Source organism: Hemitrygon akajei, chromosome 10 (genome assembly GCF_048418815.1).
Source record: "Hemitrygon akajei chromosome 10, sHemAka1.3, whole genome shotgun sequence".
Lineage (NCBI taxonomy): Eukaryota > Metazoa > Chordata > Chondrichthyes > Myliobatiformes > Dasyatidae > Hemitrygon > Hemitrygon akajei.
The window spans coordinates 171,064,175-171,076,570 of NC_133133.1; the positions used below are offsets into that span (position 1 = coordinate 171,064,175).

The window sequence follows — 12,396 nt, forward strand, 5'->3', positions numbered from 1 at the left end:
CAGAGTGCTGGTTTAATTGTGTCGTATTTTATTACTGTCATTCAGCCTAAGCAGGTCATCCCTGCAGAGGCGAGAACTCCACATTCAATCAATAGTCCTATCGAATTAACAAATGTCTTGTGGTTCCTTTCAAGGGTTCAAAGTCTCACTTAATATTGAGGGGCATGACACAGTGACTCTGAATAAAGCAACCACATCATTTATCATCACTGACTGCAAAAAAAAAAGGTAAGACATGTTACATTTTATAACCAATTCAAAGAAAGACATTGGGAGTCCGAAAATACGGATGTAGGTCAAGTTTACTCTAAATGAGGCGTGCCCATATCACGTGGTACCATGCTGACATATACAATTAATATATTTTGCTTACACATGGCCAATAATTAATTATTTAAGTGAACAAGAATGCTTAATCAAATGATATATATATAGAAGATTACTCAAGTATTATTTGAACATTATATTTAAACTCAAACATGAGAAATTCTGCAGATGCTGGAAATCCACCAACACATACAAAAAGCTGGAGGAACTCAGCAGGTCAGGGTGCATCTATGAAAATGAATAAACAGTTGACATTTACTCTTTGCCATGTTGCCAATTGGCCCGCTGAGTCCTTCCAGTAGTTTGTGTGTGTCTGCTTAAGATATATTTAAATGCTGTCTATGAATGTTGATACTGTATTTTGCTCCTTGACCCTGGAGTAACACTGTTTTGTTTGACTGTATTTATGGGTATTATAGAATGGTTGAACGACAATTAAACTTGAACTCAAACTTAAATGACCTGATGTATCCAACTTAGATTTATTTTAAATAAAAAACAATTGAGGACAAAGATGTTATGAGCCCTGCCAACTTTGCACCAGTGTTTGTTAATTGTTGTCTTACCTAAAGTCATTAAGCCTTTGTGCTTTCTGTTTAATCTTGTCGAGTTTATTGTGACTGGCACGGGTTTTCAGCCTGCTATGATTATTTAAAGCGGACTCCTGAATAGTGCTTATGACAAGGTCCTCGTGTATTTCGAGCATGATTCGTTTCATGGTATCGTTCTGTCAAGCCATCAATATTCAGTTGGAGTTCCAATGAATAAACTCTCGTTTCTGTCTTAGCATAGGTGGACAGCTTCTTCACAGAGCCCGCAGCGCATCGGGCACCACTGGTACAAGGAGGTAGAGAGCCATCAGCAACATCACAGATACAACAGAGAAAGTCTCAAGATGGCTCTGGGTGAAGAGAGCAAGTCCATGGGGATCTGCAACACATGCTATTTTAACACAAGTCATGGCTTGATCAACCATGGTTGGGTCACCTGGGCGAGGGTGTCTGATGTTGAATGACCCAAAGCACCCGATCACCCCAGGCTTCATCACTGAGGATATGCTCAGAGCATCGTGAGATGCATTCTTCAAATCTGTCAATCTTCCACAACTGGGTTCAATCATGTGTCAGTGCACACCGTGACAGAAAAGATAGGACTAAGGAAAGATACTCATCCAGTTCATCCAGCAGTTTAAACCAGGTATGGTGCATATTTCTCTTATCTCTAGTATTACTTACTGAGATTCTGTACAAGTTAATAATAGTTTTAATTCAACTTACTTTTACTTTATCTTTGCCCATCACTCCGACAAATTGCCCAGTGCCATATCGTATAGCAAAAGAGTTTCCCCTGGGAGAATATGTCGATGAGTAGAATGATTGAAAGCGTCGATGTGGTTCTACAAAGAAAAGAGAGATGTTATATTGGGTACTTTGTATTTGCTAATGATGCCGTTGGTCTGATGTTGTTGTTGAGTTGGACCATTGAGACTGATAGAACCTGGTTCAGTAGTTGTAATTAAGAAAATGATCAGCATTGATCCAATCGATTGACACCACAGATTCACTGAGCTGATAAGCTTACCATTGTTCCCAGAGGAATAAAAGATGTACTCTTGTTTTTAAAAAAATTGTCATTACTCCACAAAATTGGAAAACACTGCTCTGACGACTTTCTGACTAACTGGGATTTGTTTCTCTAATAACTGAGGAAACTGTAGTGTTGAGATCAGTTGTTTCTATATGTTAGAAACCACTGTTTTTCTTAATAATGCTCTTTATAAGATTTGTGATTTTCACACTCGCTGGCAGAAAGCAGTATAGCAACTAAACTAATAAGTTTATCACCTTTCTCATTTTTCATTGGCTAAGCATCAGCACATTACCCACGTGATGTAATTGTTTTAATTATGTAGCCTATTAACTAAATCCTTCTTATCTAAGGAATTTTCCTTACTTTATCTATAAAAATGATAGATATTTCAGAAGCACCATTTTTATTCTCTTGTCTTATTCCCCTTAGCATCGTTTCCTAAGCTCTTTGTTTAGTTTGCTTAGTATTTGTATGTTTGTTTGTACTCTAAAATAAACTGAAATCTTAGAATGAAGATTCTCACCATTTTTGGCTTCTGGAAGAATCCTAAGGATCAGAAATTAAACAGAGATCCAACATGTAGCAGCATATTACAGACAATTTGTTTGAACTATGCCTACTGCTTAACCCAATAACATGCTTCAATGCTACGTTTCCATTCTTCATTAAACTGTGTTGTTTTATTGGATAGAATATGAACTTTGATTTTACTCACTGCAGGCCTCGCTGATGCAGTAGGCAGAAGGCACCCAGAGATTTGATGAGCCAGTGTCAAACACTACCATAAACCTCTGTGGAGGGGTTCCAATACTAATCTCTCCGTAATATTGGGCCTAAATATTAAAGATCACAACAGTGTTAAACATCGACAACACTTACACTGCTGGCAGTAAACCGCGTGTTTCAGAGACTTGAAGCTCTCTTGCTGGTCGCTGCTGAGCAGCTTTCTGGAGTTGGGGTTGAGTTGTTCTCCGATCTTGGCAATTTACTTGCAAATGGCTTGTCACCGAGAGAGGAGACATTATCAGTACGCTGCTAATTGCGATGTGTCCTCCAAATGCTTGGCCTTTATATACTTATCAATCAGTTGATTGCCAAGGTCGGAGAACAAGTCAACCCAACCATCAACCACCCGACTACATGTCTGCCGAATTCTTTCCAGATTCCTGGACTATATATCCCATGTCATCGACTGTCCTCCGCTACTTGTAGACCCTAACCACAGGTATCATTATTTTTCATTCACATATCATTCTCAATTACTTTGTGGTTTGATGTTTTATATTCTGTGTGTTTCGCTCGTTTTTTGCCATTTGTGCGATGTGCTCTTTTCCTTGTGTGAGGGGAGGCGGGTTGATGGCTTTCTTTGAAAGGTTTCTATGCTTTTCTTTGTTTCCATGGCTGCAGGAGAAGAAGAATCTCAGGATTGTATACTACATACATACTTTGATGTATCAAGGCAGAGCGGAGTGATGATGGCGCTAAACGGCGACTCCTTCGGAAACAGCTCTATTTCCATCTTTAATATCTCGATTTTTCCCTTTCAGGGTTCTTTTGAAGACCCTGACCTGGAATTACAAGCTGACTATGATTCTTTGCGGAAATGGGACCCACTCTTGGGATTTCACAGCTGACCATTGTCCAGCATGCCCAGGGCTCAGCCTAAGAGTTCGGCTCGGCTTTGGAGGCCTAGGATCTCGGCGCTCTGGAGACGGGCGGATCAAGGGTCGGTGTCATGGCAGGAAACCCGTGTGTCGTCAGGGGAGTCGGAATATCTACAGCTGTTTGCACAGAGACTCAAGATCTTTGGGCACAGATCTCAAAAAAATCGATGTAACAGACTTCGAACATCATAAACCAGCGAGTTGTTTGTTATGTCTCCCCTCTCGCTGTGAAAACAGAGACACTTCTTTCTCAGAGAGAGCCTATGGTATGTCAAATACCGGGTGAACAATATAGTCTTTGGGGTAACTGCAAGTCTGTGTCTTTACTGTTGCCTTGCTCACGCTTGGGTGCTTGGTGACGGGTGCCAATGCTTTTTTTTTGCTAGTGGGGGGGGTTATTGCTTGCTGCCGCTTACGCGTGGGAGGGAGGGGAACTGGGGGGGGACTTTGGGGTTCTAACATTTAACTGTCATTCATTCTCTGGGGCACTCCTCTGTTCTTGTGCATGGTTGCAAAGAAAAAGCATTTCAGGATGTATGTTGTATACATTTCTCTGACATTAGATGTACCTTTGAAACCTTTGATAATAAATGTACTTTGTGTCTTGAATCGTTGAATTCTTAGATTGATTCACTTGTGTAGATTTTTAACCGGTCACTTCACTGTGCAATGGTTATTGCTTGTCAGAATGTAAAAGTCAAAGGTTCAAACGCACCTTTATCAAAGTATGTATGCAGTATACAACTCTGAGATTCATCTTCTCCAGGTAGCCATGAAACAGCAAACACCATGGAAGCCATTCAAAGAAAAACATTACCCCACCTCTGTGCACAAAAAAAACCAAATCACATAAACCCAACAAGGACATCAAACCCCCTCCATGCAAAAAAAACATGCAAATGGCTACATCAAAACCCCCTGCGAGAAAAAAACAAATTGTACAAATGGCAACAAGAACAACAACCCTCCCCTCACCTGAAAATCTGAAAATACTTTAGCATAAGTGCTCGTCTCAGCCTCCCCAGCGTCTGGCTGTGACTGACCTGGTTTGACAGACGGATTTCCTCCTGAGTGCCTGATAAATCCTCACCTTGGGCAGCCATCTGTCTCTGTCTAACTGAGTAAACCGAATGCCCCAGGTCTCTCACTTGACAAGGAGTAGGAGCCTCACTGGGTGCTGGGAAGCAAAAACAATAGCGGTGCAGACCAATGCAGAGACTCGGGCAATATGCTGAAGCGGGGAAGCCAGATGCAAAGTAACACACGTGTGATTTTGCAGCACTGGGAGTACTGTACATTGGGGATCAATCCCAAGTCATTTAATTTCCTTCGAGCCCAAAAGATTCAGATTCCAAATCAGAATGAGGCTTATTATCACTGACATGCAGTATGTTGTGAAATGTGTTGTTTTACACCAGCAATACAATGCAATACATAAAAAGTTACTAAAGGTTACAGTAGGAAATATAGAAAAATAAATTAATAGTGCAAAAAGAGAGCAAAATCACGAGGAAGTGTTCATGCTTCATGGACCTTTCAGAAATTTGATGATGGGAGGGGAAGAAGCTGTTCTTAAAACATAGAGAATGCATCCTCAGGCTCCTGTGCCTCCTCTCTGATGGCAGTGAGGGGAATGGGGATGGTGAGGGTCCATAATGATGGAATCCACCTTCATCACCATCCAAGTCATGCTCTCTTCTCGCTGCTGCCATCAGGTAGAAAGTACAAGGGCCTCAGGACTCACACCACCAGGTTTAGGAGCAACTACTAACTCTTAACCATCAGGCTCTTGAACAAAAGGGGATAACTTCACCTACTTGCCCCATCATTGACAAGTTTCCCACAACAAATAATAAAGAACTCTTTATCTCATTATCCAATGTTCTCACTGTTTAGTGCTATTTATTTACATTTGCATTTGCAGAGATTGTTGTCTTCTGCACTCTGGCTGGTCTTTCACTGATCCTGTTATAGTTACTATTCTGTAGATTTGCTGAGTATGCCCACAGGAAAATGAATCTCAGGGTTGTATGTGGTGACACATATGTACTTTGATAATACAATTTATCTTTGAGCTTTGAACTATTGAAAGTGTTTTCAGTAGTGGGGAGGATAGTGCCCGTGATGGAGGTTACTGAATCTACGACCCTCGGCAGCCTTTTCTGATCTTGTGCAATAATGAGGATGTCTCCAAGTTCACGGATGGAGTCGCGTGCTTCATCTGGAAGTGCATCGGCGATGTTGTCCCCCGGAAGTCGGTCAGGGTCTTCCCGAACCAGAAACCCTGGATCAATAGTTCCATGCGAGCAGCACTTACCGCGTGACATAGAGCTTACGTTGCCAGCAATCAACAGGAGCTCAAGAAAAGCCGGTACGATCTGCGACAAGCTATCAAGGCTGCGAAACAACAATACAGGGACAAGACTGAGTCAAGATTCACGAAGAATAGCACACGTGGCTTGTGGTGAGGGCTGCATACCATCGCAGACTTCAAAGCCAAATGTAGTGGTGTCGCCAACGTCACGGCCTCTCTCCCAGATGAGCTCAATCGCTTTTACTTTCAGTTCGATGTCGTTAACTCTGAGCTTCCGAGGAAAACCACCGCTACAACCTGCAACCTGGTCATCTCTGAGGCTGAGGTACGCAGATATTTCCAACAAGTGGACAGTCGCAAGGTTGTGGGACCGGACAGCATCCCAGGGCAAGGTCTCAGGCTGTGCGCAGCACAACTGCAGGTGTGCCTACAGACATTTTTCATCCCTCCCTCTTCCAGTGTAGAGTGCCCTCCTGCTTCAAATTATCCACCATTGTAAGTTACCATACGTGAAAGACTGGCATCCTGTTGCACTCACCTCAATAATAAGCAAATGTTTTGAGTTGCTGGTCAAGGACTACATCTTCAGCTTGCTACCACCCAAACGCAATCCCCTACAATTCGCCTACCAACATAACCAATCGACAGATGATGCAATAGCCAATGCTCTACATGCCATCTTTACACGTCTGGAGAAGAAGGATGCTTATGTGAGAATGCTGTTGCTGGACTACAGTTCAGCATTCAGCTTATTGTTCCTGTTACGAACCCCGTAACTGGGTTACTTACCAGCAAAGATAGAGGCGTCCGTTGGAGTCTGGTGATACTATTTTTAACAGTATTTATTAGCAAAAATACACAAGAATAATATCAATGCAAATATACAATTAATATACATCGTCAATACTAAACCTAAAAGTGCGGGTATAATAATAATCAATAAGAAATAAGCTCTATTGTTGTCTAGGGGATAATGAATTGTCCGATGGAAATATAAAGTTCATATCAGTTCATACAGGCTGCAGCCGTTGTTTGTTTGTCGCTGTGTTGCAATTGTTGGAGAGAGAGAGAGAAATAGAAGAATAACTTGCCAACTTTCCTTGGTACCATCTTGATCCGTATCCGTCCTTTAGCTAGACTGTTCCATGGAGGACTCGCCACCCAGGCAAGGATGGACACACCCACAAGCCCCCCACCGGTCTCATACGTTTCTCCTGGTGTGTCTTAGGGGTGTTCCCCGGACCCCTCTTTTATCCTCACTCACAGGGTCTCAGATGTCAATCAGGTTGGGATGATGCAATCCCTCAACCAGACCACTCTGGTCGTCCCCTGAGGGGTTTCAATGAATAGTACAGTACTCAATACACAATTCCTTCTCCAAGAGACAATGGCAGTAATCAGTGGTTCTGTTCCGCTTTTGTTAGGAGGCATTCCACTACCTTGTGTATTCTGCGTTGTCTATAACAACTGCCTTTGCTGTGATCCTGTGTGTCTCTCTCTCATTATTGACATGATGTGTATCTCTCTCATTTCCTGGGTCTCAGACCCGAAATAATAGCGATCTTGCGATTCTCAAAAAGGAGGGGGCGACTTTGCACCCTTCGGCCCCTCAGAGTTGCTCCACATTCGTAACATTCCATTCAGACTCGACAAGAAGCTCAGAGACCTTGGCCTTCACCCTGCCTTGTATAGCTGGATCCTGGACTTCCTGTCAGATTGCCGGCAGGTTGTAAGAGTGGGCTCCCTCACCTCTATTCCTCAGACTCTCAACACAGGAGCCCCTCAGGACTGTGTACTAGGTCCCCTCCTTTACTCCCTGAATACCCATCACTTTGTTGCCACCCACAGCTCTAATCTGCTAATTAAATTTGCCGATGACACTACATTGATTGGCGAAATCTCAAACAATAACGAGGTGGCCTGCAGGGAAGTAGTCATCTCTCTGACACAGTGGTGTCAAGAAAACAACCTCTCCCTCAATGTCACAAAAAACAAAGGAGCTGGTTATGGATTACAAGAGGAATGGAGACGGGCTAACGCCCATTGACATCAATGGATCTAGGGTTGAGAGGGTAAACAGCTTTAAGTTCCTCAGCATCCACATCACTGAGGACCTCACATGGTCTGTACACACCAGCTGTGTGGCGACAAAGGCACAACAGCGCCTCTTTCACCTCAGATGGTTGAGGAAGTTTGGGGGTATGGGCCCCCAAATCCTAAGAACTTTCTACAGGGGCACAATCCTGACTGGCTGCATCACTGCCTGGTATGGGAACTGTACCTCCCTTAATCGCAGGACTCTGCAGAGAGTGGTGCGGACAGCCCAGCACATCTGTAGATGTGAACTTCCCATGATTCAGGACATTTACAGAGACAGGTGTGTAAAAAGGGCCCAAAAGATCACTGGGGACCCAAGTCATGCCAATCACAAACTATTCCAGCTGCTAGCATCTGGGAAATGGTACCGCAGTATAAAAGCCAGGACAACTTCTTCCACCAGGACATCAGACTGATTAACTCACACTGTATTTCCATGTTACATTGACTGTTCTATTTATTATAAATTATTATAAATTATCATGATTGTACATTTAGACGGAGACATAACATAAAGATTTTTACTCCTCATGTATGTGAAGGCTGTAAGAAATAGTCCATTCAATTCAGTGGTCCTCTCTACCAGACAGTGATGGAACCAGTCAGAATGCTCTCATGGTACATCTTTAGAAATTTGTAAGAGTCACCCCACCATTAAGGACATTTTCAAAAGTTAGTGCCTCCTATCAGACAGAAGATAGAAAAGCCTGGAAGCACGTACCACCAGGCTTAAGGTTTCTATCCCTCTGTTATCAGCCTCTTGAGTAGACATCTAGCAAAGCAAAATAGACTCTTGACTTCTTAATTTACCTCATTATGATCTTGCGTTTGGTTTACCTACGCCACACTCTCTCTCTCTCTGTTGCACTTTATTCTGCATTCTGTTATTGTTTTATCTTGTTCTACCTCAATGCACTGTCTAATGATTTGATTTGCATGAACTGTATGTAAGACCAGCTTCTCACAAGCTTTTATTATTAGCACTCTGAACTGCCCGTTACGCTGCTGGTGTTTAGGGCAGCAATGAAGATCCTCCATCTCTGGTGAGATTCATCATGTCAGTAGTTCAGTTTTCACTAATGTCAGTCATGCAAGTCCCAGGTAGAGACCGAGGAACACCGTCACACTCAGATGTAGAAGGATCCTTCATTGCTGTTTCCATAGCAATTTTTTTTTACCAGTCAGGGATGTTAGCCCTGAGCTGAACCCCTGAACGTGGAGGACTGGTGGACCACTTTTAGTCTGACCTCTACCCTTTGACCTGTTTGGCATAAGTGAATCTACCAACAGCCAAAGCATAAAGCCTTAACTCCAGACAACATAGCTCACCGAGTCATTGAGGCATGCAAGCCTCAAACCAGAAGAAGGTTGTAGTCCAATTAGAGGTATTATTAGTACATGTGACAACAATAAACCAATACCATATTGGCTTAGCAGGCATTTATCTTCCATCCCTTCCTATACATTGAGCTGAGTAGCTTACATGGACATTTCAGAGAACAGTTAACAGTAAACAATGTTTTTGGGTCTGGAGACACAAAGACGAGGCTGGCAATTTTTCTTTCTTGAAAGACATTTGAACTGAAAGAAACAAGTGCATTTTTACAACAATCTAGTAATTTCATAGTCATCAATGCCAATATTAATTTTAAAATTCCAAATTGATTTAATTATTTGAATTTAAAGTCTTATGGTGGACTTTAAATTCTTCTTCTAGGCAAATATTCCAGGAAGATGAATGTTAACTGAGCATCTGTTGGAAATCACTGTTTTTAAAATACTTTTAATAAGATATTTGATGAATTAATGTAAGACTAAAGTCATAATTCAGTCATAATTCAGACGTTCAGATCGATCTTCCATAGTGTGTGACATAGCAGCACCAATGCCAAAAGGGGACACATCGCATGCCAGTCTGATGGGCAGAAATGTGTCATAATGGGTGAACAGTTCATCTGACATTATTAGTTTCTTTGTTTCCTTCAATGCTTTTTCACATCTTTCTGACCACTACCACTTTGCTCCTGTCTGCAACAGGACATTCAATGGGTGTAGCATTGTAGCAATGTTTGGAAGAAACTGGTGGTAGTAGTTTACAAAGCCCAAGTGTGACCTGAGTTATGACACATTTTCTGGTTTGGGTGCCTGTAGCACTGCTTCAATCTTCTCTTGTGACTTATGTAAACCATAATTGTCAATAACATGTCCACAATTTGAGATTTCATTCTTGAAAAACTCGCTTTTCTCTCTATGCATGCAGAGCATAATCACTCAGCCTGCTAAGCACTTCATCACTGTTGCCAGTCACAATTATATCATCACGGTAACATCATGTTCCTGTGATATCTTGGAGCGCTTGGTCCATTTCCCTTTGGCAAATTGCTGGAGCTGATGCGACGCCGAAGACGAGACAATTATACTGGAACAGTCCCTTGTGAGGAACTTCCTGCTTGAGTCCTCAGTCTGCATTTGCAGATAGGCTTGTGACACATCAATCTTTGAAAACCTCACCCAACCTGCCAAAGATGCAAAAATGTCTTCTATTCGTGGCAGGGGATACTGCACAGTACGCAGCACAGGGCTGATGCTCACTCTGAAATCCCCACATATGCGAATGGCTCTGGCTTTCCCTTTGTTGTTCACCGGGACAATGGGCATGGCCATTACTTCACTGAGCCTTTGACAGAATTCCAGATGCCTTCAAGTTCTGAAGTTTAGCAACCACCTTAGGATGTAGTGCATAAGGCATTGGGCGTGCTTCATGGAATCTTGGTGTTGCTGCTTCATCCAGTTTAATTCTGGCCTTCATGCCTTTGAGTTTACCAATCCCCTTCTCAAACACCTTCTCATTAGCATTAATCAGCTGTGACAAGCTACTGTATGGGCTGTAGTTGCCTGTTGATGATGAATTGAGAGCTATTGTAATCCAATTGATTTTGTGATCTGCTTCAGTAATACTACACAGTTCTAGGCATGACAGCTTACCTTTGTCAGACTCTGTGTTGTCTGATTCTGTTTCACATTCAGTCAATTTATGCATTTGCTTAGTTTTGTGTTTGAAACTTTTCACTCAGTTGTGCTTTAGGTCTGCCTTGCACACTCTTTCTATGTGACCTTGTCTGTGACACTTGCTGCAAACGTTTTCTTCGAACCAACAGTCGTTTGCATCCTGGGAGGATTTGCCACATTGATAACATTTTTGGCTTTTTCCACCACTCAGGGACATTTTGTTCATTTCACATTCTCAACTCCTTTTCTGTAGTTCTGCTGCAGTCTCTAACGATATTACAAAGTCAATGCCTGTTCTAAGGTTAGGTCTCTTTCTGACAGTAGCCTCTCTTGAGTGCTTTGACTGTACAAGCCTGTCCCTTAATGCATCAGGAAGTCCATCTCTAAAGTCACAGTACTGGGAAAGTTTGTGCAGTTCTGCAATGTATTCCAGAAATACTTTCATCCTTTGACTGGTTCCTTTTGTAAAATCTAAGTCTCTCAGCTATTATCAGCAATTTAAGGCTCGAATGATTTTGTAAAATTGTAACAATTTCATTGAACATCTTGCTTGCTGGCTTTTCAGGTGTTACTAAGTTGCATAACAGACTGTACATTCTAGCACCCATTAAGCTAAGAAGTGAGGGGGCTTTCTTTTCCTCAAACACATTGCTCATGTTACAATACAGTTCCTCCTTCTCATTAACACTATTCAACTTTCCCGACTAAAGCCATCGCCATGTTATTTTCACTTTAACTTTGGTAGTTGCGCATCTTTCACTGTGTACTATGCAGTTACTCACGCTGTTAGTGTCCATGACAGCTGTCTCTGTACTGTTTAACTCTTTCCTCTCAAAGTCTTGTCCCACAATGGTCTCGTAATTGTCAGTGCAGTTGGTGATACTCTCTGACATTTAGGTTTGTACTCTTTGCCAATTTGCTGTGTCAGTGCAACTACATATCAATTAAATAAAAGCACACATGTGGGTGATGGCTTTAACTGGTGTATCCTCATTGCAGCGAGCGAGTGAGAGAGAGAGAGAGAGAGAACAGTACCCATACATCGACAACAGTCCATACACAGTGCTAAGGGGAATCATTGGTCTAAAAGAAATAGGTCCATACGTTACAAATTTCACTGGCATGTGTTGTGAAAATGTTGTCTTTGTGGCAGCTGTACAATGCAATACATAATAATAGGGAAAAAACGTGAATTAGAGTCATTAGAGTATATATATTAAACAGCTAAATTTCACTAGTAATGCAAAAATGGAAATTAAAAAGTAGTGATGTAGTTTTCATGGTGTCAATGTCCATTCAGAAATCAGATGGCAGAGGGGAAGAAGCTCTTTCTGAATTATTGAATGTGTACCCTTAGGCTCCTGCACCTTCTTCCTGCTGGTAGCAATGAGAACA

The 12,396-nt window shown here is 42.1% G+C and overlaps 1 protein-coding gene across 1 annotated transcript in view; it reads right to left on the minus strand.

The window, feature by feature from the left end:
• Positions 1 to 12,396, minus strand: part of LOC140734953 (cathepsin E-like) — a 51,887-nt gene that overhangs the window by 18,513 nt on the left and 20,978 nt on the right. The window contains exons 3-4 of the mRNA XM_073059687.1: positions 2,633 to 2,750; positions 1,605 to 1,723 (exon numbers count right to left, since the gene is read on the minus strand). Of these exons, the coding sequence (XP_072915788.1) occupies positions 1,605 to 1,723; positions 2,633 to 2,750 (237 nt within the window). The remainder of the gene's footprint in view (positions 1 to 1,604; positions 1,724 to 2,632; positions 2,751 to 12,396) is intronic.